This window comes from Aristolochia californica, unplaced genomic scaffold (genome assembly GCF_029961685.1).
Source record: "Aristolochia californica isolate CCGP_79_NKW_82.1479 unplaced genomic scaffold, dmAriCali1.0.hap1 SCAF_9, whole genome shotgun sequence".
NCBI lineage: Eukaryota > Viridiplantae > Streptophyta > Magnoliopsida > Piperales > Aristolochiaceae > Aristolochia > Aristolochia californica.
Genome location: NW_027182290.1, coordinates 6,962,307 through 6,989,846, shown reverse-complemented (window position 1 = coordinate 6,989,846; position 27,540 = coordinate 6,962,307). Strand labels below are relative to the sequence as shown.

General features: G+C 39.0%; 2 protein-coding genes across 5 annotated transcripts in view; both read right to left on the bottom strand.

Moving 5' to 3' along the window:
• Positions 1-2,811: 2,811 nt before the first annotated feature.
• Positions 2,812-4,084, bottom strand: LOC137940601 (transcription factor FER-LIKE IRON DEFICIENCY-INDUCED TRANSCRIPTION FACTOR-like). The gene is made up of 4 exons (XM_068785754.1): positions 3,644-4,084; positions 3,308-3,508; positions 3,000-3,173; positions 2,812-2,913 (listed from the first exon to the last, which is right to left on the bottom strand). The coding sequence occupies exons 1-4, from the start codon at positions 4,082-4,084 to the stop codon at positions 2,812-2,814; spliced, it is 918 nt and encodes a 305-aa protein (XP_068641855.1).
• A 1,565-nt stretch (positions 4,085-5,649) lies between these two features.
• Positions 5,650-27,540, bottom strand: part of LOC137940385 (pullulanase 1, chloroplastic) — a 100,158-nt gene continuing 78,267 nt past the window's right edge. The window contains exons 17-29 of one of the 4 annotated variants that reach the window (XR_011110317.1): positions 23,007-23,097; positions 22,300-22,371; positions 17,138-17,194; positions 16,380-16,448; positions 16,099-16,155; positions 15,881-15,955; positions 11,127-11,215; positions 10,879-10,956; positions 10,612-10,750; positions 7,387-7,496; positions 7,166-7,265; positions 6,488-6,720; positions 5,911-5,953 (exon numbers count right to left, since the gene is read on the bottom strand). Coding sequence is in view for 2 of the 4 variants with exons in the window: in XM_068785417.1 (XP_068641518.1) it covers positions 5,828-5,953; positions 7,166-7,265; positions 7,387-7,496; positions 10,612-10,750; positions 10,879-10,956; positions 11,127-11,215; positions 15,881-15,955; positions 16,099-16,155; positions 16,380-16,448; positions 17,138-17,194; positions 22,300-22,371; positions 23,007-23,097 (1,063 nt within the window). In the remaining 2 variants the exon portion in view is untranslated. Of the gene's footprint in view, positions 5,954-6,365; positions 6,721-7,165; positions 7,266-7,386; positions 7,497-10,611; positions 10,751-10,878; positions 10,957-11,126; positions 11,216-15,880; positions 15,956-16,098; positions 16,156-16,379; positions 16,449-17,137; positions 17,195-22,299; positions 22,372-23,006; positions 23,098-27,540 lie in introns of those variants that run through there. The other 3 variants (XM_068785417.1, XM_068785418.1, XR_011110318.1) reach the window with 3 other exon arrangements.

Below are 27,540 nucleotides of genomic sequence, written 5' to 3'. Positions count from 1 at the left end.
TCTGTGAATCCTGTGATGCATTCTCGAACCAAGCATGTTGACATTGATTATCATTTTGTTCGTGATCGTGTCCATAACAAGACTCTTCAAGTTTCCTTCCTTTCCAGTAAAGTTCAGATTGTAGATGTCTTTACCAAGCCCCTGTCCATTACCAGATTTTGCACACTTAGATAGAGCCTCACAGTCCTGCCAGGACTGCTGGGCTCGCCAGGTTGTATCAACAATAAGAAGTCTTCCACCTCAGCAACACAGAGTAAGTCATCATCTCCAGGCCAACTCAGCAACACTCAACCTTCCACCTTAGCAGCTCAAGACAAGGCAACTCCTCCAGAAGAGTCCAGAAGGTGTCAACAGGTCATGTATACCAGAAGAGGCTAGAATACTGTATTCTATATCATATATTCCAGAAGAGTCTAGAATACTATATTCTGTCCTCTGTATTGTATAAATACCCCTTCTTGTAAACATATTCAAAAGTGAGGAGAAAATATCACAGATTGATTTTGTCATCTTTATCATTCTTCACTTTTTCTATCATGGAGAAGCCGTCAATGGGACTGCATTGGAGTCAGAGACCTCAGATATTGAGGACTCAAAGGATAATCAGAAGTTGGATACAGTTTGAGTAATTTAAGCATGGATGACAAATCTTATGGGGCCTCGGATAAGAAGAATGAGATGATTTTGAATTTGATGCATCAAATTAGGGAATTGGAAGTGCAAATGAAAGAAAGGAAGGAATGTGCACACCAGAAAGCATTGCAAATTGCAAGAAAGGTGAGTAGTGATCTCACTAAATTGAAGATGATGAGAGTTCAAAATTAAACCCGCTCAAACTTAGGGAGAGGGATTTAATTTCGAAGACCAGCGACTCAGACCAAGACTTGACCTGGACTAGATTCAACTCAGACTAGACTACATTCTGCTAGACCTAGACTAGATTTGGACCGGACTCGACTCGGACTAGGCCAGACTTGACTCAACCTGGACCAAATGCGGACCAGACTCGACCAGAACTTGACTCAAACCATACTCAGACCAAGACTCGACCCAGACCAGATTCTGACCGAACTCGAGTCAGACCAGACTTTGACCTATCCCAGGTTGTCGAGATGTATATCTCAGGCAAAGGCAAGTTGGGGTATTTGAAAGGTGATCTCCTTCAATCTCCTTTCTCATGGTTGAGATGACCACGAGAAAAACTGAAGCTTTGCTTCAGCCATGACCTGATTCGAGTCAGACCAGACTCGGACCTATCTCATGTTGTCAAGATGTATATCTCAGGCAAAGACAAGCTGGGGTATTTGGAAGGCGATTTCCTTCGATCTTCTTGCTCGTGGTCGAGGTGACCACAAGAATGACTGAAGCTTTGCACAAAGCTTCAGTCGCGACCCAGACCACCGACGTTACTACTACGTATGTTGATGGCATTGACACCTCCTAGGTGTAGGATCTCCGGTGACGTGTGACACTGGTGATTATTTTGAAATATTCCATATAATCTTGAGGGCCTTTGGCATGAAATAGATTTTGGCTGACTACACCTGATGGAGCGTTCAAGAATAGCATATATATAACATATTTTATCTCAGACCATGAGCAGTATGCGGCAGAAACTTCTACAACTCACTTGACAAGTTAGGTATCAGAGATCTATATGCACCAACTTGAGGGGAACTATTGGCGTGATATATCTTCTAGAGGAGGAAGTGAGGTTTACATGAATCTCAGTTTAAAAGTGTTTTAGTTATATTAGTTTTCTATTTATGTTGAGTTATTTAATTATGCTAGGACTTATTTTTTATAGTTTGGGTGTAATTGGGACAAGAGTAGTTTAATTTTAATTGGACTATTATTTTTCTCTATTATAAATAGGGGTTCATGTATTCAAATTAAAATAACAAGTCAGTGAAAGATTTCTCTTTTTTATAAATTCAATAAATGGCTTCTCTAATGACATGCCATGAACTCTTATAGAATAGCCATTATTCAAATTTCATCCAATAATCAAGGTGGCAAAGAAGTTTCCTCATTTTTGTCAAATGTGGTATGAGTCATTTGATCGAGAAAAACAAAACTTCCTGTATTGTGGCATTCCAATGACAGAGATCACATTAATTACTTATGGGAGAACTTGAATACTCTATCTTGCGTATCTTCATCAAGTAGAAGGGTTCTAACCAGACAAAAGAAATCTGAAGATGCGCGAGCAAGCTTTTTCTCAAAAGCTTTGCAACTTTCTCGAAACAAAGAACTATTAAAAAAAGAGAAGTTATGATCACTAAGGGAGATTGTCGCTCACGAATGAGAAACACGGAGAAGTGGATGCATTCCCCTCGTATTAGTTTTTATTTTTGACCTCAATTTATAAGATTGGAGGACATCACGATGATCGATTCAACCTAAACTGATCATGTGGCCTGGTCAATGAGTAGGTCGAGTTTAATTACATTGATATCGATGTGTTGGCGATCTGTTTTCCCTTGTTATATATATCCAGAAGAGAAAGCAGTTTAAAGGAAGTGATATGTTCATATAAACCCAGTAGAGTATATCGGTTACAGCAACTGACATCAGCATGATCACGAAGGAGATTAAAATAAGGGCTTCGCGGATCAAAACTTCAAGCCTTGTCTGATTGGAAACAGAAGGACAGCAGATACCAACAGTCCAGTTAAATTTGATGCGCGGCCTTGATGAGAACGCATGGGCAACGCTATAAAAATTTACGTGCTTAACTTCTCTTTTCTTTTGCCAGGAGCAATACGAAGATTAATTATGAAACAGTCAGACGAGTACTCGGCTAGCAGATTATGCATTCTGAATTTGGAATCCGAATCCCTGGTTTAAAAGAGCACTCATCAACCAGAACTTCAGAGTGGAGACGTTCATCTCTTGCCCGCAGTCGTTAGCCTGTTCAGAAGACCAAGATCAGATCAAGATAGAATGAGAATTTTGAAGACGAAGTCGAAGAAGACAAATGCACTTAGTGGCCTTACGTTGAGAGTAAAGGTCAAGACGAAACGGTCTGGAAGGGTGGCGAAGTTGGAGCTTTGCACGCCAAAATACGTCAGAGCTTCGATGGCTCTGTATAGAGCCACCACTGCTCCCTCTCCTTTGCTGGATACTAGCCTCACGTAAAATCCGCTCTCTTCTACTTGGAACGCGTCCATCTGAAAAAGACAACCAGGTTCAATCCTCTCCAAAGAAAAAACGACACTTTCCTACGATCTTACATGATACAGCAGTTAAATTAAGATGAGTACTGCAAGGCGGAAGAGATGGATTTAGCTTAATAATAATTTACCTGCATTATCTTGCAGCAACTTAAGTTATGAGCTTTTGTTGTTTTAGTTTTTCCTGATTTCCTCAAGAAACCCTCAGACCCTGGATGGCCTTCTCTTGAGTATACCTCCAGACCTTCAATCTCCGCTCTTAGCTTTTTAGCCTGCTTCTGCAGATCCTTCATGTACTCCACCGCATCCCCTACGATGGAGGCTTTGTCCATCTGCATGACAATCGAAAACAAAACCCACAAGTTTGAGAAACTAAACTAAATCTCAAAAGGATTATCGGTCCAAGATTTCAGAAACGCTAAAAAATGAGAACGCAACAGAAAAAGGAGACAATAAAATGCAGCGACCTTAGTAATGTTAGGGACCAAGGAGCGTAGAGCATACAGCTTCTCCTTCATTCGACCTCTCCGTCGCCTCTCAGCTACCAACGTCCTCGCCCTATCTGCGTGAGTGGATTTTCCCATCGGCGTCGTTGGGCCACTCGAGTCCTCATCTTCATTCTCTTCGTCTCTGTCATCCGCATTGCCACTGATTGTTGGCGAAACTTCAAGAAGCACATTGGGAACCAGAGTCTCTGTGGGTGTGAACCCGAACATGTTTTCTGGTATCGGATCCATCTGGCTGCTCTCTGCAAATCCTCCACCGAACTTGAACTCATCGTATCTTTGATCATAACCGAAGGGTACTCCCTCAATTATACTCTCTCCCTTTAAGTATTCTATAACTTGCTCCTCGTTGTAACCGCTACTGAAGTCGGGAAAGTTGCTCAGAATCGCATGGTTCTCCATGTTTCTGCACTTTTCCTTCTTCTCCGGGAATTGAACAATGTTTCTTCACTTGCTCAGGCACTCAAGATGAGAAGTCAAGACACCATTAAGAAGCCTAGACAGGGTTAGTGTCGCAGGTGTGAACGGAATCAAATGGTTGGATCCTGACGTTGGCTCAGGTAATATTAAAAAAGACAGGTCTGAACAAACCAGAAATGGAAGTGGATAATCTATTAGCTGATTCTCTGTTACCACTATTTTATAACATAATAGTTTCAGGTCACTGAGAAGTAATGTAGCGAGCCGCAATCTCAATACAAGTCTATCACGACCAAAACCAACTTATCTAAGGTCGGGGTCCGACCTGATCGAATTGGGAATGAAGAGAAAAGAACAAACTGCTCAGAAGAAAAAGACCAGAAGTCGGCCCGGGGAAGAATGGTATTTTGTCCACATGCAATCACCTTTGCTGAGTTCTTCAGGTGGTTCCTCTTATTTCCCAATTTTGATTAAAAAAAAAAAAGGGTTCTCTGTCCTTATTGAGATTTAAGAAGAGCAGAGAGCTAACAGATGTTGCGAGAACGTTCACTGCTTTCTTCTTCCTTCCGTCTTTCAAGGTTATGGGAGTTCAAAGTAAATTCAGGTCCATCTACGATCATCAAATTCTGTTTAAAGAGTCTTAAAGTCGTCGATGAAAGGGAGAAACTTGGCATTTAATGTTGAAACTTTGAAAAGAATTTTACAACAATTGACCTGATGATGCAGATCAGTTTTCTAAAGGAACAAGCTCATTCACTAGTCAGCTTGGAAGCGAAAACACAAAATAAATAACGAGTAAGACCATTTGATTTAGTTAAATAGCAAAGAGTAAGAGGGAATATTTACCTTGAGAATCAAATAAATTGGAAAATAATTTTCTAACAGTAGTGTACAATTAATGGCGGAGACATTTACTGGCAAGATCTTGAGAAGAGATCTTCTCATATAATTAATTGTAAAGATTAGCCACCAGAAGAGAGAATCCAGTGCATATGAAATGAACGCAGTTGGATTCCTTTTCCTAATTATATCATAACCAGTGAAACCACAGGTTCATTGTATTTCCTGAGAAAATTTAGTATACATTGACTTTGCTCTCTGCGGAAAAGAAATTCTTAATGCTTGCCCATTCTAAAATTAATATCCAGGAAGCTTTTATCTCCTGTGTCAGTTGGTCCAGAAATTTGCTGGACCAAACCAATCACCTATCTTAGAGGTGAACTGAATGGTCTCCATATACAGTGGAGCCTGATTCCATTCACCTCGAGCTAGGTGATTGGTTATCATATCAAGTGCAGAAACCCATGACCGTTCTATGAAGAAGTCATATTCACCAGGAAGGAATGGATCCCCATTTATGAGATGCCATGGTTTCGAGTCTGTATTTTTTAGTTTTCCTAACTAGAGAAGAGCTTTCTTTACTTGTTCACTTATATGTTCTGATCAGACGGTTTCAAGCATGCAGAAGATAACAAAGAAGGACAAATGGCGAGGGCGAGTTGCCAATTGCATGCCTTGGTTAGGTAACAAGAGAAGTTTTCATGGGATCTATGCACTCGCAAAGCTTCCATTCGGCAAGGAAATCCTGTTAAATCCTTTTATGGGTTTATGGGGGCTTAAACAAAAGCTTCTTCCTTGGGAATTAAATTGCGCGTGTACAACACAGAGGACGTATGGATCGGCAATGGGCGACCGTGGAGGACACGAGTAGACATACTGCTCATCTCATGTCTCCATCTCCACGAACAAAATATTCGTTAATGTCTTCATCCACCACGCGGGAACCACACCCGTCTCCGCCTTCATTTTTCTTGCAGGAAGGGTGACGATTGCAGAACAAGACCCAATCACCTAAAATAGAGAGCAATATTCAAGTTTTTATAAGCGAATTGGATGGAATAAGTAACCGATTTCTGATTATTGAGGATGATCTCTCTTCTATGCTGCTGTTGTTGCTCTAAGAGATGATGTAAATAATTGGGACAGCTCTTTTTTTTTTAAAAAAATTCTTTTTGAAGATAGTTCTGGTGAACGCGACAAAGCAGATGTCAAAGCATCACTAGAGTTTGGGATTCATTTAAGCCAAAAAAGCTAGTATCTTTGAAATAAGAAGCCGTGACAGGTCCCTCTAATGATTCAGACTCATTCAACCCCACATGTATATGGCCTATTTAAAGGGTCAATCATGGAGAGACACTGCCTGGTCTCCTTTTTTCTTCTTAGATCCACCCAAATCTACTTTTTCACTGTCAGGGTCAACCACTTAGGGGGTAAAAGCCTTATTTCTTTATTTCTAGTAGAAATAAGAAGTCTAATCCCAACGGGATGAGATTTCTGATACTCTGATGGCAACGACCAATTCGTTTTAGAGAATCGTCAACTCACCTAAAAATTGCCTACCATAACAAAAATCACCCATCTAGCGGCATCAAGAGAACAACATCTGCATCCAATTTTTTTTGGTTTTGCAATTTATTCTGTATGATGTTGATCTGAGCCTGTAATGATCATGTCTCGCGCCTTGCTACAAACACAGAAGTTGTCCTTGGAGGCACAGCGAAACTCCCAGAGGAGGCTTCAAATGATGAACTCTTCATGATCCCATCAGATGACATCAACTGTACAGAACCAAATGGTACAAGAAGCATTAAAATTTTAACAAATTTTCTCCATCTAATTGTGTTTGTGGAACCAAGAGCTGATGCTGCCCTTTCAGTAATCTGGGGAATCACCAGCTTATTTACTACTTTCAGAGGTAATTTGAACTCGGCACTGATGAAGTTTGAGTTGCAGATTATGACACACAATCAAATTTCATCCACCAAAACTCATATATGTATGAACCACTCTCACTTAAGTTCATTTTAATAAAATTTGATGCAAAACAGTCCACCAACAAGACTTAAGGGCATGCCCACAGTAGGACAATTGCGTGACTCAAGAGATTTACGACAGCCAGCTTATTCGCCCTATATTTCTTTTTAATGCCAAAGACTTCTATTAAATTCTCCGAAGAACATATAAGAGAAGGATAAATGTTCAAAAAGAAGAACAGATAGATACCTGTACAGGGTGCAACATAAAATTTATTATTCGAAATGTAGGGATTGTAAATGAGACTTCCTTTGGGCGTGCATTGACAATGACAACAACATAATAGAAGCTGCAGAAAACAATTTAACAACATTATGCCAATAATAAATCTTTTGAATGTCAAAGCTAAGATGTGTACATAACCACGTATATCCTACACCAATAAGAAAAATAACAAATATGTCACTCACAGTGAATCTAATTGAGCCAAGCCAGGAACGCCTTCATGACCATCCTCAATGCTCATAACAATGACCCCAGGTACAGATGATGGTCCAGTATTATGGAAACGCACTCTTTCCTGACATCAATAGCGGTCATTAAGTTACTGTAACTTGAAAATGGGTGTTGAGCTCATCCGTTCAAGTCTTTGTAACAGATAACAACATTAACTTGAAAATTAAAAAAAAATAATAATAACAAAGTTATTGTCCATTTTGTCTTTGTATGACCAAGACTCCATGCAGCGTATGAACTCTGGTCATTAACTCCAATGGACCAGCTTTCACTTTCAGTTCCCTTTGAAGAATACATCATTATTGTTGTTATGCCCTGTTAGAAAATACATTCATGGGTACTTTGGACATTTTACACTCCAAGGGTATTTTGGTTATTTTACCACCTCTGTGGTTAAATTTATTTATGTAAACTTATTTTGCATGTTATGTTACGCCAGTGGTTAAATTTTTATGTACATGGGATATATAGTTAGGGAGATATAAGGAGAATAAGGTTTATTAAGTGTATAGGGGCATTTCTGTAATTATCACCCCAAAACAGTTAGCTAAGAGATCTGGGGCTCATGCACAATCCTCAACGAGCTTCCTCTGGCTCTACTGAAAATTCCTCTTCTTCTTTCTCTTTTCCTCTCAATTTTCTCCTCCACCCAAATCTTCATATTTTACATGTTATTAGAACATTTGATCATTGCTGGGAGTATTCTACTACAGTTTTTCATCAATTTTGAAGAGGGTGACTTCCTAGGAGTTCTACAGTTTTATTTTTTATACTGGTCCATCAAAACTAATTGATTTCTCTTTTTTCTTTGCTTAACCTTAGGGTTACTGGTTTCTATGAATCATTGAAGGATTCTCTATGCTTTAACAGCCCTAATTGGGTTTCTTAGGATCTGCATCACCCAACCCATTACTGGTGCCTATGTCATCATCCAATTGCTGATGTCAGCCCTTGATGTCAAACATTCAGCACGTGTTTGGTTGAGATTAATTCAATTTTCTGGCTACTGACTTGTTGAGGTCCACATATCCTAATTCTGTGCCCTAACCCTAGTTTTGTGAGTGGGGCCCACTTTGGTAACAAATTTGGAAATTGTCTTGAAGCTTTTGATTGGTTATTTTGTGACTATATATAATTATTATGGCTGAGACAGGAGAAGTTTACATTCCGTCTAGAGAAAATTCTGTCTATTTCCCAAAAAAAGAAAATTTTGGATTTGACGGAAAAGGTAACATCATGATTACCTTTGAGAAATTGACAGTGCCTATCTTAGTTGGGTTAAGTCTGTTAGGATGTGTCTGAATAGTAGAAAGAAGTTGAAATTTATTAGAGATGACCCTCTGGTGCCTCCAGATGACGATTGGGAGGTAGAGGACAGCCAGGTCATGACCTGGATTGTCAACAGTATTGGCTCAATGTTGAGAAATCAGGTGATGAACTATGAGACAACTAAGGCTACGTGGATGTCCCTGGGGTCTTTATATGCATAGGAAAGTAATCTCTCTTGAGTTTATGAGCCGTATACAGACTTTTTTGGACTAAAAAGGGAAAACAGAACTATTACAGAGTACTACAGTGCATTTCTTGGCATATGGCAAGAGATTAATATATATTATCTGTTTACTACGGATGAGAATGAGTTGAGAAAGCAACAAAATCAGCTGCTGGTTTCAAAGTTTCTGGATGGTTTAGATGCTGAATTTAATGCTATTAAAGCCCAGGTTTTAGCGTAAGATGAAATTCCTATTCTCTACCACTTTTAATTGTATTATAAAGGCTGGGAAGACAATTGTACCTAAAGCAGAGTCAGCGTGTTTGGTTAGAAATATTCAGCTAGGTTGTTATATCTATGGGATTCTTGAGGAGTCATTGTGATTACTCCTTGTTTGTGATGAAGAGGTGTATACAGAGTAACCTCTGGGATATATTGCTCTGGGGGAGACACATAGAGTATGCAAACTCAAGAAGGCGATTTATGGGCAAGTTAATTTATGCAAAAGTTACTAGGCTTGATATTTCTTTTGTAGTAAGTGTAGTGAGTCAGTTTATGGAACATCCTCGCAAAATACATTTAGAAGCTACACAAAGAATTTTGAGGTATTTGAAATGTACACCAAGAAAGGGACTTTTCTTTAGGCTTAATAATCATATAAAAGATAGAGGCTTTCTTTGATGTAAATTATGTTGGGTTCAAACTGGATAGGAAGTCAACCTCTGGATATTATGTCTTCTTAGGAGAAAATTTGGTTTGTTGGAGAAGTAAAAAGCAAAATGTTGTAGTCCGATCTAGTGAAGAAGCTGAATACAGGGCAATGACTCACATAGTGAGCGAGTTGATGTGGGTCAGATCAGTCTTACAAGAATTGGGTTTCAACCAGGATGAGCCGATGAATATGTTTTGTGATAATCAAGCTGGAATCTTTATTGCAAGTCATCCGATTTTCCATGAGAGGACTAAACACATAGATGTGGATTGCCACTTCATTCGAGATGCAATGATGAATCAGGTGGTAACTCTGTTTGTTTAGTCTGGCGATCAGTTGGGAGATGTCTTCACCAATGCTCTTGATAAGCAAGAGTTTTTGTTGTTCTTCAACAAGTTGGAACTACTGGATATATGTGCTCTAGCTTGAGGAGGAGTTAGAAAATACATCTAGGGTTACTTTGGTCATTTTACCCTCCAGGGGTATTTTGGTTATTTTACCACCTCTGTAGTTAAATTTTTTTATGTAATCTTATTCTGCATATTAAGTTATGCCAGTGGTTAAATTTTCATGTACTTGGGATATATAGTTAGGGAGATAAGGAGAATAAGGTTATTTAAGTGTATAGGGGCATTTCTGTAATTATCACCCCAAAAAGTTACTTAAGAGCCTCCTCTGGCTCTTCTGAAAATTCTCTCTTCTTCTTTCTCTTTTTTTTTTTCCCTCGATTTTATCCTCCACCCAAATCTTCATGTTTTACAAGCCTCTTCCATGGAAGAAGTGCCACCAAATAAATTGCATACTTTTGATTTCAAAATATTAAGTCTAAATTGTTTGGAAGAGGGAACCAGGCTATCAGTGATAAATAATAAAAAAAAAAATGGATCTCATATCCTGCACTAACATCTAGTGGCTTAGGGTTGATTTCATTTTGAGCACTTCTAACTTTTAATTGCAGGTAGCAGCATAGATCACCTGGATGGTATTTGCGGTCTTCAAACGGAAGAGTGGTGAAGAATATCTAATCCTCAGCAAGTCCTTAAAATTTTGAAATGCAGCAAGGATGTGGCTTTTCTGAGGCTTGAAAGATGAGTTGGCCAATCGAGGTTTAATTCTGAACATTTAGAATTGAAGAAAACATGTTTCATAAAATATGGCACTGACAGATAGGAACAGCAGCAAATGATGATGATGATGATGGTTGTAGTGCTCATGATGCTGATAAAAAGTACAACAACTTACAGTGACCAGTTCAATTCATTTTTTTCCCTAGGAGGAAGACCGACACCCCAGTTATTTGACTCGTAGCTGAAATCCAGCCTTAAGAAAAGGAAAGAAGAAAAAACAAACACAGAATTTCACAGAAAATCAGAGTTTATTAATATTGTTTAGAGGAGGAATCTGTAACCACCAAAAGTGAAAAACCAATTGATCTAAAGAGAACATCAAAGGGCCAATTGGGCTCAGTTAGATGAGAATCAGTAGAAAACCTGTTGAACCAATCCCCAGAGTTGTAAGAGTCACGATCAAGTGATTTTGAACGCAACATCTCGTCACCTGAATGGAAAAATGGGATGCCCTGGAAAAAAATAAACAAGTTGAACTGTTATACGAAAGAAAAGGAACTATAGATTCCTTCAAGCATCCTTACAAGCAACTGCAAAGTTCGATCTTCAAAGGAACAGTGGCTAAACAATTTACTCAAACTCAAAGGCTTATGATAAGAAATTTATAATAAAAAATCTCTGCACTTTTGATAGCATATTTTCAAAAAAGATCTTATCTTACCCACTAACATAGCGCCTTGTATCCACTATTGATTGATGACCAACCACCAGTATATATTTGCTTCTAGAAGTATATTTTATAATAAGAAGCTGGGGTATTTAAGTTGCACAAGTTATTTTTATGTTTTAGCGTTGAGGATATTGTTGTAATTTGATGTACTCATGGTTTCAAGTCATAACAATACAGAGTGGTCAACCAACCCCAAATTTTTCCTGACACCTTTTTTGGAATAGGGAAAGATGCCAACTTCCATTTCTTCTCTCTTCATTCTTTAGCAGTGTTTGGCAGCACGGAAACAGAAAAGAAGAAAAATCATGTTCCCTTGTTTGGAAGGAGAGAATCCTAGAGAAAAAAAAAAAAAAACAAAAAGAGAGAAAGCTAATTTCTTTCTTAGTCGTGAATTTTCTCCAAAAAACAAGTACTTTGGAGAGAATAGAAAGGAAAATAAAGAGGGAGAAATTTTTATTGGGCTGTCCTCATGATCTGTCTCTATTGTCTTCTTTCTTTCTCTCCCTCCCAAGATCACCCATCCCGGTGGAGGCTAGCACATGCTGCTGCAGCCTCCACTGAGAAAAGGGATTGCCACCTGCTCTGATGAGAGAGGAAAAAAATAGCGTCAGTTGAGACTCGTTTCCCCTTATTTCTTATTCATTTAAAATTTGTTACATGAGCAAAATGCCCTTTATCACTTACAACACTTACAAAAACACACCACTATTAGAAGTAAATTGTATGTTCGACAATATTCCAAATAGTTACTAATACAATCCCAATTATACCTTCAAAGACTATGATGACTAAATACCCCAGATGTATGATGTATCCCTATCAACACATTCTATGATAGCTTTCACTCTGGATCAATCAGCCCATTGTATTTTTTTATGACAGTTGACATTGTAGCACTAAGTAATCCTTTCCATAAATCATCTCAATAATACACAATGTCTTCCACTATATGATTGTTTAATTTGGATCAAGTAGACTTTCCACTATGTCAGCACTTCCAAAATTGAAACAAAAAACATAATGCCTGCATTGATACCATATGTTAGGTACCTAGTTAATACCATCGAGTTCTAGGTTGATGGAATGCAGAAAACTAAGCATGCAAACTTATCTCATACTAGAATAGCCCATCCTAACCCATACTCCAAGTTTGGCACCAAAGGCACATTATATTTTATCATTTATTTATTTATTTATTGAAATGGTAAAATGCTTTAGGGAAGGAGTTCCCAATAACAAGAGGGTCTGGATACTTCGTCTTTGGCTAGAACATCTACTACGGAGTTTGCAGTCCTCGAAGCATGCTGCCACAGGCAACCACATGAGGCCTACAAATGTCCTATACTTCTTCATGAATGTATCTAAAGCGCTATAGAGGCTTTAGAGTCACTTCATAACACTTATAACAGTCACCTTAATTTTTCAAAAATTTGCAGCCTTGACTAGGAGCTCTTATTCCTGCTTCAACAGAATCCGCCCAACCAATGGGACTAGAGAAAACTAGCTGGGGTGCACTGATGGTTCAGCTGAATCCTTCCAACCACTAAAAGTTGCTTGCGGCCTTAAAGATTCTACAGGAAGTGGGTTGTTATTTTCTGGCACATGCCACACTAGTGCGGGAAAGATTGTTCCATGATTAACTGAGAGAAGGTAAATTGAATGATAAAGCACTCCTCTCCTTTCTCTCTGGCTTGCTTTTTTCTCTCCTCATTCATGCATCTAGGAACGTAGCAATGCGTTAGGGCACATGAGTGCTATTGGACCAGGTAAGGGAACTGATTGCACAAGTGACTCGTTTTTTTTTTTTTTTTGTATCGGACAATTAAATTGTATTTATGACCAGCAAACTTAAGAGAAAGGAAGATGAGAAACACAGTGGTTCCTACACAAAGTTGGCAGCAGAATCCCTAAACACTGCACTTTGAAGGAGTTTAGGGAGCCAACAGGTTGCCCCATCATAAAAATAACTGCTTGAAGCAAGGGTGGTGACTCGCTGATCCTGGAAGCTATTGAAAAGGTATGCGCATAAGAAAAAGAGCAGGGTTCAATGAAAAATTCCATTTTGAATAGATGTTATAGGAACACGGGGCCCTTCCGAACACAGCCACCGGCAGACTATACTTCAAGGCTACACAAGCGTAGTGATGCTCCTAGCTGATCTAAAAAATAAGGCAATGTAATTGGTTTTGCTCCAGGGAACTTCCTCCATGCTCCATGTTTAACCCCATCAAAAGCAATTTATCTTGCATGCTAGCATGCATGGAAGAATTCTCTCTTGAAAAAGACTTGCGTTCGGAAATTATCTTCCTCCTTTTGCCACAAGCTTCACTATGCATCACAAGCCAAGAGAAATCCAAGATTACATGCCATATAATAGAAATAACTGCACAATAAAGATTTTCTTCCTTCATGATCCTAAAGCCCTGTGGAGAGCAAAGTCACACATAAGCATAGAGCTAAATAGGCTGGTGCAATTCCTTAATCACAACATTAGGGTGAAAAAATTGATCCCTTCTCTCTTAATAATACATCTTGCATCCAAAGACATGTTAATATACATATATAAGGGCATTTTGCTCATTTCCTATTTAATGTACATGTCCTTCTAGGAGTTGCAGTAAGTTAGTCATCAGAGTAGCAGTTTATGTTTCAAATTTCAATTCATCCTGATAATTATTTTAGGAAGTTATTGGGTTTTATGTAATGAAGGGAATCTTTGTAATCTACCTCATTTTTCACTTAAGTGATCTATTTAAAGGAGAGGGCTCGACTTTTCAGCCCTAACGTGTGCCTATTCAATGTGTACTTTTATCTCCTCTTGTTTCTTCTTCTCTTCTCCTTCATCCCTCTTCTATCTCTTCTATTCTTGCAACTTTTCGGGATTGAAATAGGTGGTGTCTGATCTTTTTCCATCTTCTATTCAGACCTTTCTGGCTTACCAAATTTGTCCCAATACTTCTCAGACACATGCTTCGTTCTACCACAATGGATACATGGCCGACCTCCAATATGATATCTACTACTGCCTACCCCTTATTCCAGCCTCGTCTTCTTTGAGCTCCTCCACATCCTTTGCCCATTTGGTTGTTATTTGCATTTAATGCAGCTGAACTACCATTCCTTGGTAGAGGAATCAATAGAAGAAAACATAATAAATTCAGCTCTCAAAATTCTAGAAAAATATTTCACCAGACTGAGAGGTGGTGCTGGCCAATAATTGTGCTCAGATTGAATCGAACTTTGGTCTAAGGTTTCGAAATAAGCCTACCCCTAACAATTCTTCCATTTGCGTTTCCATTGTTTTCTCATCTAGAACCAAGGGATGGTACAGTAACAACTCCTGTCATATGCTATCCAACAATAAACTCAGTTAAGGACTTAGCTCCATATACAAAACATAAACTTTTGACACATTGCCTTCTCTAGAAAAGTTTCTGCAATGACATCCATATCCCCAAGCTGCCTCATTAAACACCATTTGACTCAGAATCTGAGACTCATAACATTGAACAGCCAAGGCATAACCATGAAGTTCTTAGCCTCACACTCTTCTGTCTTGGTAGTAGGTGGATTACCAGTTATACTTGAGTTTCCCTTTTGATCCCAAGAAAACCTGGACATACGACATAATTACATCCATGCAGTTTTAAGGATGTAATCTGGATGCTATTATTCACATTTTCCATGATCCTTAGCTTGTTCAACATCACGTTGGTCAGTCATTACTCAAATTCACAACAGTAATTCTCACACCAAAACCTCTAAACGCACCCAACTCCATAGCTAACCACAGGATAAGAGATTACTGTATCCTGATCAAGGTCAGACAGCACCTATTTCAGTCTCTTGGAGATCTGATACCATGTAGAACTGCAGATCCAGAAGAGAGCAAAGTCATGCAAAACCAGAGAGCCAAACGGGCTGTTGCAATTCCTTAATCCTGAGATTAGGGTGAAAATAATCCCTTCTCCCTTAATAATACATCTTACATCAAAAGACCCAAATGCCCTTTCGCTTACAACCAGAACAAATGTAGTTTAATTAAAGAGACTAATCTACCCTCACTTTTTTTTTTCTTTGAGAAAAAAACAAGTGTGTGAAAAGTAAAGAGGAAAAATACAAGAGAAAACAAGGGAGGGGATTTCCAACAATACTATAGAAACTAACCAGTAATTAAAGTTTGCCCCCTACTCTCGACAACCCCTAAATGCGAATCCTTCACACATAATAACAAGAAACATGTTTTTCAAAAATTTATTTAAAGCACTATGGAATATTCAATCGTGAAAATGGCACATTACTTGTAGATGAATACATTACTTGACTACAAAAAGATCAAGAAAAAAAAGTAATCTCTCTTAAAAGTTACAGATAAAAAACAAAATAGAATAAATTCATGCAAATTGACTAGAGAAGAAACTCTGTAATGCTTGGAAATATACTGAACCTGCGAAAGTGCTACTATGCTTGTCACCAGATGGTTAATTCTGCATCTCTCATGAACAGAAAGCTCAAAAGGAGTCTGTCACACAAACATTGCCCAATTAGGACTACCAAAGAGAGAAAATATGTCCTGGTCATGTATGCTTAAAATGAATTTCTTAAGGTTCCATTGCCAAACTGAAGTTAAAATGTATAGAAATCTCAAAGTTAGAGCAAGCTTACCTTCAGACTCACAATGTCAAATAAAGTTTCATTGTCATGAGCAGAGACATAATTAATCTGAAAGTAATTAATAATATTAGCTCATCATTGAAAAATTGGCAGAAGTTTTTACACATATTTAAAATAAAAACAGTGGTAAATGTTAATGGATTGTACCAAAGGAAGAGCTGGAGTCAAATAATAAAGGTCACTGTGTTTTAGGAAGTAGATTGCACAAAAAGATTGGATAGGTTTCTTTATTTTATAGAAAGAAAAGATAATTTTTTTTTTCATAGCCTCACTGTTTCTTCAGGGCTCACTGCATATGCAACTGGTAAGCCATCATGAGTTACAACTTGACATCCTTTGACCTGAGGACACAAAAAAAAATTCATAAATGAATTAGGATATATACATATTCAACTTCCAACAAAAACAGAACCTCCATCAAATACCTATTTAGAGCCAAATATGTCATACTGTAATAATTTAATCAAAAAGAAAAACCATATATTTCTTGAGATAAATAAGCATATTTTTTAGTACTAATGGATATTTTTCTCCATGTAATGGATTTTTGCAGCTCACATTAAATTCAAATGATCTGAATTGTTCACCAAAAGTGGAGATGAAATTAAATGGCCTAAATCAAGTTGGAAAATGTATTACTTTTGGAATGATCAATTTGGTGTAATTTGAGTCATTTGTTCACACATAAAACATCCTTCCTGTATTTGAATTGATTGGAATAATAATTAGATTAGTCTCATGCATCACCGAAGGGTAGCTCACAACATGCCAAATTGAATCTGGAGTCAACTAAAAGTAAAATTATTTGCAGTGAATTTTGTTATGAGGGAACACTTATGTTTACAGAAGGGTGAATATATATAAGTGAACAAATGTAACACACTTCTCTTTCACTGAATTCTGGAAATTGCATCGCGGTAAAGAAACTGTAAAAGCCCAAAATTGAAAAATACTAGACAGAGATATAGGAGAATATAAAAAGAAATGGAGAAAAAAATCAGTTGAAGTCAAATATTAAAGTTCATCTTACTGCTTCCCCTTTCTGGCTAGTGAAGATGAAGTCCTTCAAGTTGGCAGCCATTCCAACCTTAATTACCCAAATCAGTCATAGTATCAGTTGATTTCAAATAAGGATGTAATTGAGAACAAGAACAAGAACAATATCAGGACTTATTTCACATAGCTTCGGTGTGTTAGAATTCAAAAATTTTAAGATACACACAAGAAGAAGAAAAGAGGAGTAAGAAACAAGAAGAGAAGTGTGACAACACAAGTATCGCCTCAAGCCCACAGCTTTATATATAAGTTTCCATTAGTCTAGATTAAAGCAAGTTTCTCATTTAACAAGTATAAGTGAGATAGAAAAAAATAATAGTTGCTGATTTTGTGCCTTTGATGTCCAGTCCTTTTAGTTGAATTACCTGCTCACTGCTGAAGAAATCAAATGACCTGCAATCCATTACTTCAGTCAAGATCAATAGGAGCAATATTTGTTCAGGCTACCTTCAAGTCATTCCTCTACTTATGCATCTCCTTGACATTGGAACACATAGCTAAACTTCTGTCATACTTTTAACATAAAAAAAAAAACTACTCGTTCTGTTGACAAGTGTTCATCCTTTCAAGCAGATCCTGAACTTTAAAAGACCATCTAGGGGAAGTAAAGTCATCTTACCCCATGGGTATGGTTGCAATTTGTCCTCTCACCTACAGGTTTTTGTTTATTGTTTTTACACTTGAATATGAGCAGATATATGTGTGTTATGAGAAAAGGTTATTTCTGCCATTGTACAATTTATTCACTTAAGAAACCTAATAAAACAGAGGGATCCAGTTTTTTTGGAAACGGTGATGAAGAGAGGGGGCCAGTTCTGACTCAATTGTGACATTACCTTGGCTCTCTCTTCTTCTTCCTCTTTCTGCTCTCTCTTCTTTGATTCAATCTCCCTAATCAACTTGAAGCTACTGTTTTTCATGGTATCAGAGCAGTCTACAACTTCCTGTAAGACCTTTCCAATTTCCCCCTCTTTCTTTCTGTGTTGGCCCATCTAAGGGATATCCATTTTTTTTTATCCGAGGTGGAAATCTCTCATTTTGCTTCTGTGTGTACCACAACCAGAAGGTTGATAGTTTAGGGTGGATTTTAGACCTCATATGTGCTATGTCCTATAATAGGTTGAGATCTGACTGTTTGGACAACCCTGTGCCTGTGCCTGAGTAACTGACTCGGATTTGAGTCCAGTGTGATGCTGCCTATTGTCTGGAAGCTAGCTTTTGTTGCTGTTGTGAAAATTTTTCATGCCTGAGTAACAGTAGAAGTGTTAATTGGTGCTAGTTTAGTACTGTGATGGATCATTTTGTGTGATTAGTGAAACATTTCTTCCCAACATATCCGTGCAAGTTAGGGCGGTGTTCTGGTTCCAGTTCTTAGGTGAGTTGAAATGATTTTGCATTGATTTGATACTAAACTGTAGGCTGGTCGGATTGGGTTTTGAAATATGCCATCCTCTGGTTATAGTGGAGTGAACTTTGTTACTGATAAGCCTCTCAGTGAGAATAGGGATAAAAGTCATGTTCACATCACTAGATGGTAAGAATTATCTGAATGGTAAGAATTATCTAGTTTAGTCTAGAGCAGTAAAGATGTATCTTGAGGTTAGGGAGAAGGATCATCTCATACTTGATGATCCCCCACAAGTTCTACCGAAGTGTTAGAGAAAAGAAAACACTATAGTGGAGAACTGGCCCATCAACAGTATGGAGTTCCATATAAGTAGCCAGTTATGTTTAGTGGCACAGCTAGGGACATGTGGAAGGCTGTGAAGACAATGTTCTTCGATGAAACTAATCTCTCTAGGGTCTACAAGTTGCAAGCAAAACTGTTTTGCCTATAGAGAAATGATAAGAGCTTCATTGAATATTTTAGTGAGATGAGTGGGATCCTATAAAAGATTGGTAATATATTACCATTTAACTACAGATGAGAAGAGGTTGAGGAAAAAAAAAGGTGATTGTGGCTAATTTCTCATGGTTTAGGAACAAATATTTTGGGGCTTAGATGTTGGCTAGTGCAGATGTTATTGGAAGTAATTGAATGTCTTTAAGCCCTATTGGGTTGTTGGAATTCAGAATTTACTAAAACCCTAAGTGTATGCATGTGTGTGGAACCCACAAGTGTCTGAGTGGATCAAATTTTCCCTCAGGGAGCAGGTGTTTAACTTGTGTTTGTGGAGGCTTTTTTTGATAGTATTTCTGCTGCTCGAATTCTGATTATTGGATGGGATTATGGCTGATTCAGGACAGGTTGTTGAGGGGTAAGATTCTATAGGGTCCGAGGATTATAACAATATTCAAAATACAACTGTTAAATTGAATGAATCTAATTATTTGAATTGCTCCAGATATGTCTGGAAGTATTTGACTTCCAAAAAGAAGGCAAAATATATCTGTATAATCCTCCCCCACCTATGACTGAAGATTGGGAGGCTGAAGATAATTAAGTTCAGACTTGGCTGCTGAATAGTATATTGTCACATGTAAGTGATCAGGTAATGAGTTGTGACACTGCCAAGGCAATGTAGAAGACACTTGAATCTATGTTTTACCCAAGAAAGTAATCTCTCATGGGTTATATATGAGTTGTATGTAAAGTTTTGTAACACGAGTAAGGTTGATAAAACTGTTACGGAGTATTTCATAGACATGAGAGGAGTCTTACAAGAGAATGTTGTTTTTCATCCTTTTACCATTGATCCTACTGAGATTAGGAAGGAGGGTCAGATTTAGGTTGCATGGTTTCTGGATGGGCTTGGGCCAGATTATGATGCTTTCTATGCTTAGATGTTGGCTGATGATAATGTTCCTATCCTCGACATGGTTTTTAATAGGGTTATTAGAACAAAAAGTGCCATCCAAAGCGAGTCAAGAAATTAATTCAAGCTGTTGCCCTTAACTTGTCCTCCATCCCACTGAGGCTGAGTCATCTAGAGGATGAGGATGAGTCAAGGATGAGGGGGAGATCAAGGACATGTACAAGATATTGGTAGTCGTGAATAAAGGAAATGTGTACATTGTGGTAGGTCTAATCATAGTTCAGATAAGTGTTAGGATGGGTTGAAGAAACCCGTTTGGGCAAACTAATGTATCTATAGGTGCTGATGTGTCTAGAAGTAAGTTGGGGTCAAATAACACCCAACAGGATGAAATTAAGAAATTGCTTCAGCATTTAAGACAGCTTACCACAACTTCTACATTTGTTCCCTGTGACCATCATCTTATTTACAGCCAGTGCCACTTTGGCTACATCAAGTATGTCTATATTTAAACTGATTTTTGATGGAAGTGCTATTGGATGTCTTGGACTTGCAGGAGTAGGTGGTGTGTTCAGAGGTCACAATGGAGACTCTATTCTTTCTTATGCTGGACCGGTGGGTATTGCTGATTCTAATATGCTGAAATTAGTGCTCTGCTGTTCTGCTTGCAAATCTTTAGGGATCGTCTCCATGGCAAGTTAATCATTGAAGGCGACTCGAAGACGGTTATTAGTTGGTATTCCAAGGACAACCTCCCCCCTTGGCGCCACTGGCCCATCATTGATAGTATTGTTGACATTGCATCTTCTACACATTGTAATTAGAATCTCATTCCTAGATCAGCCAACTCTTTGGCTGATAAATTGGCAAAATTCGAAACTTCCCAAAAATCTCTCATTGTTTGGGAAGGATTCCCTCCTTTGTAATATGCTCTCTTGAGCTTTTGCCTTAATAAAAATCTGCATTATTTCAAAAAAAAAAAGTATGCCAACATTTTATGGCATTGCTGATTCTTTAGCTAAACAAGGAGTTTCCCTACAATCTCTTGCTGTTAGGGGAGCTTTCTTTTAGTTTGTATCTCTCTGCCCTATTTTAATGAAGCATCTTATTAAAAAAATAAGTATGTCATTTGTATTTTTCTATTTATCCTCATGTTCAGGTATGTCATTTGTATTTTTCTTATTTATCCTCATGTTCACCTTGTAAGTCTATTAAGTTTGCCGATGAATCCTCTTCATTAGTTAAGGGTGAAGGTGTGGTACATCTCTCTCCCTAGCTTCCCTTGTCCCAAAAGTTTCCTATCAATTAATTATTAGTGAGTCACCTTACCAAATCTTTAAACCGCTCCATCACATTCTTTTCTTTTTGTTGTGTATTTCAGGATTTGCAAACTCGGAGGGTGATTGGTTCTAGACATGAAACCGAGGGGCAGTACTCCCTAGATGTTGTTCCTCAACATCAATCTATGAAAGCAGAAATGATGCCTCTCCTATGGCATTTGCGATTGGGCATCCATCCCTTTTGAAGTTTCGTCAGTTTCTTTCTTCTCTACCATCAAATTTATCACTTGAATGTTGTTAATGTCAACTTGGGAATCACCACAAAAGTTTATTTCTTTTGAATAGAAGTCAAAGTCAAAGTCCTTTTGAACTAGTTCATCCAGATATATGAGGTCCATGTAGGATTCTTAGTGTATTTGGTAAATTGATTTATTCAATTTACACACTTTCCCAATCCTTTGTGATGTCCTTGTCTAGTATTTCTATTATGATGCCTTGTATTTTCCTGAATGGAAGAAGTATGGATGAAGAAATGGGTGTATTAAGGAATAGTCCCACATAGATTAGTTGGTAAAGAGGTTTCCTAAGTTGGCTAGTCATTTTGGGATGGGCCTTGGACACAACTTAACATGGTATCAGAGCGGGTACTCAAATGTGGGCCTACACCTAAACTATCTACTTGTAGAGCCACAAAAGAGGGCCTACACCTAAACTATCCACTTGTAGAGCCACAAAAGAGGGCCTACACCTAAACTGCCTACTCCTAAATTATCCACTTGTAGAGCCAAAAAAGAGGGTCTACACGAGAGGGGGAGTGTTAAGGAATAGTCCCACATAGATTACTGAGTACAAAGATCTTGAGTTTATTAGTTGGTAAAAAAGTTTCCTAAGTTGGGTAGTCATTTTGGGATGGGTCTTGGACCCAACTTACTAGGGTGCTTTAATGGCTAGGAAGACTTGGCTCCTGTAGATGCAGCCATTGTGGCTCCAAGTTACCTATTTCACATAAAAAAGACAGCAAATTTCTCCTATCTAAAACCGAGCACAAACATTACGTGCATTGTGATGGTGTTCAAAAGAGGATTGTTAAGACGCTCGACCTGAATGTGATCCTTCAAACTTGACAGCATATCATCAACAACATCCTTAGAACCGTGATCATGAGCATTAGGCTGCAGAAACAAGTGAGAACCATGAACTTGATTTAGAAATGCAATAATACAATATTTAAGGATTCAAAAATATAAGAGAATACCAGAACATACAAATGGGAGTCGTTTCAAGGAAAAAAAATCAGAAGCAATCAGATACACTTTAGTTTTTCATATTTGGCCCCAACTATGATAATAACCTCACAACAGTAAGAAACTCACTGACTATTCCTCTACTGTAATTTCTATGCTCCTCTGTTAAATTTATTTGAAAGAATTTTTTTTAACAAAAGTTTATCTGAAAGAACTTCATCCCTTACTTCCTAAGCAAAGAACGCATGCAATCCAGTTAGATAGGAAGGATGGCATCCTTTTTTAGAGTATAACGAGAACTTCATTAAGGAAAGAAGAAGCACACGAACAACTTACATGAAGGCCAGCCACTAAGAACAAAAACACAGCAAGAGAAGCACCAGAGCTCAATTTATTGAGCTTGTAGCCCTACCCCACTCCAGGAAAATCATGCTTTATGTTTGCACATAACCAGTGGTTAAGGCAGCAAAACTTTTTATAATAAAGTGAGAATTCCACTAAAGAGAGAGGCAATAATAGTATAAAAGAAGAGCAAGAAACAGCCCAAATGCAAAACTCAATACCTGCAATGCTAAACCGGTTGCAAAACCTTGTTGAAGAGGATGACCAAATGGGGATCCACCTAATACTGCATCTCGTATTCGATCATTAAAGCTGCAACACAACGAGTGGTAGCACATGATGAGTAGCTAAGAAATCTGGCAAAACACATGAATCAAGGATTTCCTTGAAAGATACTGGTAATCCACTCTTACTAGTGTCAGAGTGTTAGTCCAATTCTCTTATTTATCGGTTTCTTGTAAAGTTTGCCAATTATTCCATTTGAAAAAAATACAGAAGAGTCTTCACAGTTTCTACTTTAAAAAATAAAACTGTTACTAAGTGATACAATCAGCAACTTTTTTTTTTTTTTTTTTTGAGAATAGTGAGAATTTCATTAAGAAGGAGAGAATTTGCTGATGATACCATATGTTTTGGTGTGGGCACCCTCGAGCAAGTCTTGAGACTCAAGGCTCTTCTTGGCCTCATTGAGCTCACCTTGGGGCAAAAAATAAATTGGATCAAAACCTTGGATTTCTGGTGGTGCAGGAATTGTCCTATTATCACCTCTTTTCAATCACTGCAGCAGTCACTACTCGTCATAATTTGACTGTGGCGGATGCTTGGGGGCTTGGTTCTTGGAATCTATATCTCCACAGGTGTCTTTATGACAAGGAAACCTGATTGAAAATCTCAGCAATGTAAAAATCAGACCTCATGCTCAAGACAAAATGATTTGGCTGCCTGAAGCAAGTGGAAGTTTTTTGGTGTATTCAGCTTATATGCACATTATGGGATGGACGGGTCCCCATAGTGAGCACGATGTTGCCTTTGTTTGGCACCTTATAGCATCCCATAAAGTCAAGTTCTTCTTATGTATTGCCTGTCTCAATAAAATTCTCACTCTTGACAATCTTTGAAGACATGGGAATGTAATCTCATGCAATTTATGCCTTTTCTGCAATCTTCAGGAGGAGACAGTTAGCCATCTGCTCCTCCATTGCCCCTTTGCTTGGCATGTTTGGACATCACTCCTTGGTAGATTGGGTCTCCATATTTGTCTCACTCATGACCAGCCAGGAATGGGTCGCTTCTCTTTTGGATGCCGCATCCCCTTGCTTGGTAGACTCCTACTATCGGCTTGCACTCGTATTCCCTGGTGCCTCTGGAGAGAAAGGAATAAGCGTCGCTTCAATTACAAATCCAGCACTGTTGAAGAGATCTTCTGCACTCCCACTGGTCTGATTTCTACTTGGTTCATTAAGCTCAATTTTGATGGGAGCAACCTTGGTTGTCCTAGGATTGTGGGTTACGGTGGTGTGTTTCGTATTGCGGATGAGATGACTGTTTTATCCTACTATGGGCCTCTTGGTGTGACGGATTCCACAACTGCTGAACTCTTCAGATTCCTCCATGGTCTTATTCTCTTCTGAGACTGTTTCCATGGGCCCCTCATCATTGAAGGAGACTCAAAAGTTGTGATTGGCTGGTGCTTTACCCCTTCGGACCCCCTGTGGCAGCATTGGGATATTGTTTTGAACATTTCAGAAATTTTATCTTTTATTTCTTGTACCTGGTCTCAAGTACCCAGATCAACAAATTCTGTTGATGATTCTTGTGCTAAGCTCGGAACCTCCCTGCAATCAATCATGTTTTGCTGAAATTCAAGATTTGTCAAAAAGGTTGTTTGTAATTGGTCTCTTATCCCTAGATTGGCAAATTCTATTGTTGATTCTCTAGCTAGAGAGGGGTTACCCTCCAATATCTCATTGTAAGGGGTCCCCCTCCTTAGATTTTGTTTGTTGGTAGCTGTTTTCCTTTGACCTTAATGAAAACACACCTTTTCTCGAAAAAAAAAAAAAAAAAAAAAGATTTGTATTTGGTCTTGCCAAAAGTAGGTATTACTTTCCATTTACCCCATCTTTCTCTTCCTTCCCAAAAGTAGTGGAGAAGAAATAACCTCACCGGAACTAGAGGAAGCCAAAATTTCTACACCCAAATTAAAATACACACACAAAACAACAACAACAACAACTCAAATTGTCACCAAAGGAAATGTGTTTTTTTTTTTTTTTTGAGTGAAATGATAATCTTATTAAAAAGGGGGAAAGCATACAAACCAAGGGATTGGAGGGAGGCTCCACCCTTAGTCAGAGAGTTAACTAGAGCGTTATTTGATCCGAGTCCAAAAACATTGAAAAGGGAAACAATGTAAAAAAATTGACGAAGAACGGTCCAGTGTCTCCACGCTCGTCCTCAGGGAATTCTGAAGCTGAACTTTGACGGCAGCACCCATGGTAGTCTGGGCATTCCAGTATATTGTGGAGCCATTCGTGATGCTGAGGGTCAATACCTCATCACTTACTCGGGTCCGATAGGAATTGCTAGCAAGGCCTGTCCAATTGAAGTGCAGGGAAGAACCAACCATGCTGAATTCCTTTCTGGTATGTAACTAGGCTGAGACATGTCCAACAATGTTGCTAGCCACGCTCTCAGCGCATCAGGCCTTGATGTTGAAATGCCTCCTATTTCTCTCCTTCCCAAGGGCCCATGAAATATGGTCAATGTAAGCAGAGAAGATGAACTTACACAGAGTGGGTAAGGAGGTGCTGTTGAGAATTCGGTAGGTGTCGAGGAGATTGCTGGGCTGGCAAAGCTGGAGCTCAATTCCATTGAAGATGCTGGTCCAGACTGACCATGCAAAGCGACAGTGGAGGAGAAGATGGGATGTCATTTCCTCAGCACTACTGCAGAAGGGGCACAAGGTGGAAGATGTGGTGTTGCTTCTCATGTGAAGATTGACAGCAGTAAGGATTTTGTTTCACACAACACACTAAAGGTCACCTCATGAGGTGAAGAGGGGGTCGCCATGGTCAGGGAAGAGGCAAGATTAGCCTCACTGTCACTTAGGTCCCGACGGAAATTGAGGTTCCAGGCCAGAGGGGACCACGAGACAGCAACTTTGGCATGAGGCTGAGTGCTGATCGGGAGGAGGAGCGAGTAGGTAGAGCATAGAGGTCCCTGGACACACCACCAAACAGTCCAGAATTTCAACGTGCCACCGTTTCCGGCAAAGAAGCTAATCCCTTTCTCAAAGAGGCTAAGAAGGGAGAATAAAGCCCGCCATAGGGGGCAGAGGTTCTAACGTCTTCCTCGAAAAGTCCACCAGGTGGTGCCCCAGTTGAGATTGGTGGCAATCATCGGTCTCCAGATTGCATTGGGTATGGCATTAAACTTCCAGAATGACTTTAGAATGAAAGTTTTGTTCATGTCCCGAGTGAGACGAATACCAAGACCCCATGTCTTTGGGCTTACAAACTTCACTCCAATTACATAAGTGATACTTTTTTTTTTTTTTTTTTTTTTTTTGAAATGGTGCTTAGAATTATATTATGAAGATAGAATTACATCAGGGGAGGGACTGTCCCAAACAGTGAGAGATTGGAGGGAGGTCAATTAACTAAGTGATACTTGAAGCCATCACAAGCACCATGCCAAAGGAATCTTCTCTTGAGGGCATCAATTTTCCGGAAGACGGCAGCCAGACAGTGAAGTAATGAAAGAAAATAATTTGGAATCCTGATAAGGCAAGAGTTGAAAAGGATTAGACGTCCCACTTTGGATAGAAGTCTTCCTCTCCAAGTTGCTAGTCACCGTTCAAGTCTTTCCATTACTGGGTCCCAAAGATGATTATGAGGACGGCCGTCAAAGAGAGGTTGGCCCAAGTAGGAGGCGGGCAGAGTGCAGATCTCGCATTCTAGGTATGCTGCCATGGATTGAAGCAAAGTAGGCTCAATGTCGTAGCCAATAAGGGTGCTTTTCCGCCAGTTAACTTTCTGACCAGAAGTTAATTCAAAGAACCTGAGGAGAGCTTTAAGACGCTTGATTTGTTCCATTGTGCCAACACAAAAAATGATGGTATTGTCGGCAAATTGAAGGAGTGGGATATTGAAAGACAGCTGGGAGGGGATGGGCATTAACCAAGCAAGTTGCCAAGCAGTGTAGACCAGCGCTGAAAGATATTCAGCCATAATGTTGAAGAGGAGGGGCGACAGTGAATCCCCTCGCCGGATTCTTCTAAAACTCTTGAAATAACTACAAACTATACCATTTAATAAAAGTAAGGAAGGTGAAGTAACACAACTCCTTATCCAAAATCGCCATTTATCTCCAAAGCCCATTTTGTTAAGAAGGTCATCTAGTAGGCTCCAATTCATACGGTCAAAGGCTTTTTCCAAGTCAATTTTGAGAGAGAAACGGGGTCCACCAGCCTTCCTAAAATGGTTGAGGATCTCATGTGTGGCCATGGTAGTGTCAAGAATAGATTGTCCTTTAGGGCTTATGTATTGGGGAGAGCGAGAGCGACATGAGAGGCGATTTCGGAGGCGATTTGCGTGAAAATCGAGAGGAGAGAAACGTTACGCGTAACGTGCGCCAGATTGATGCGTATCGTGTGCTGGAGAAACACGTAACATGCGTTGTTAGCTTCAAGTGCGCTAGCGTGTGCCTGATCACCATCCCCATGGCCAATGACCAGAACCCACGACGACATAATTT

Coding starts and splice junctions, on each gene's coding strand:
- LOC137940601 (XM_068785754.1), bottom strand. CDS start 4,084: ATGGAGAACCATGCGATTCTGAGCAACTTTCCCGACTTCAGTAGCGGT. Junction 3,509..3,643: donor TGGTCCCTAACATTACTAAG/GTCGCTGCATTT, acceptor ATTGTCATGCAG/ATGGACAAAGCCTCCATCGT. Junction 3,174..3,307: donor GTTGCTGCAAGATAATGCAG/GTAAATTATTAT, acceptor TGTCTTTTTCAG/ATGGACGCGTTCCAAGTAGA.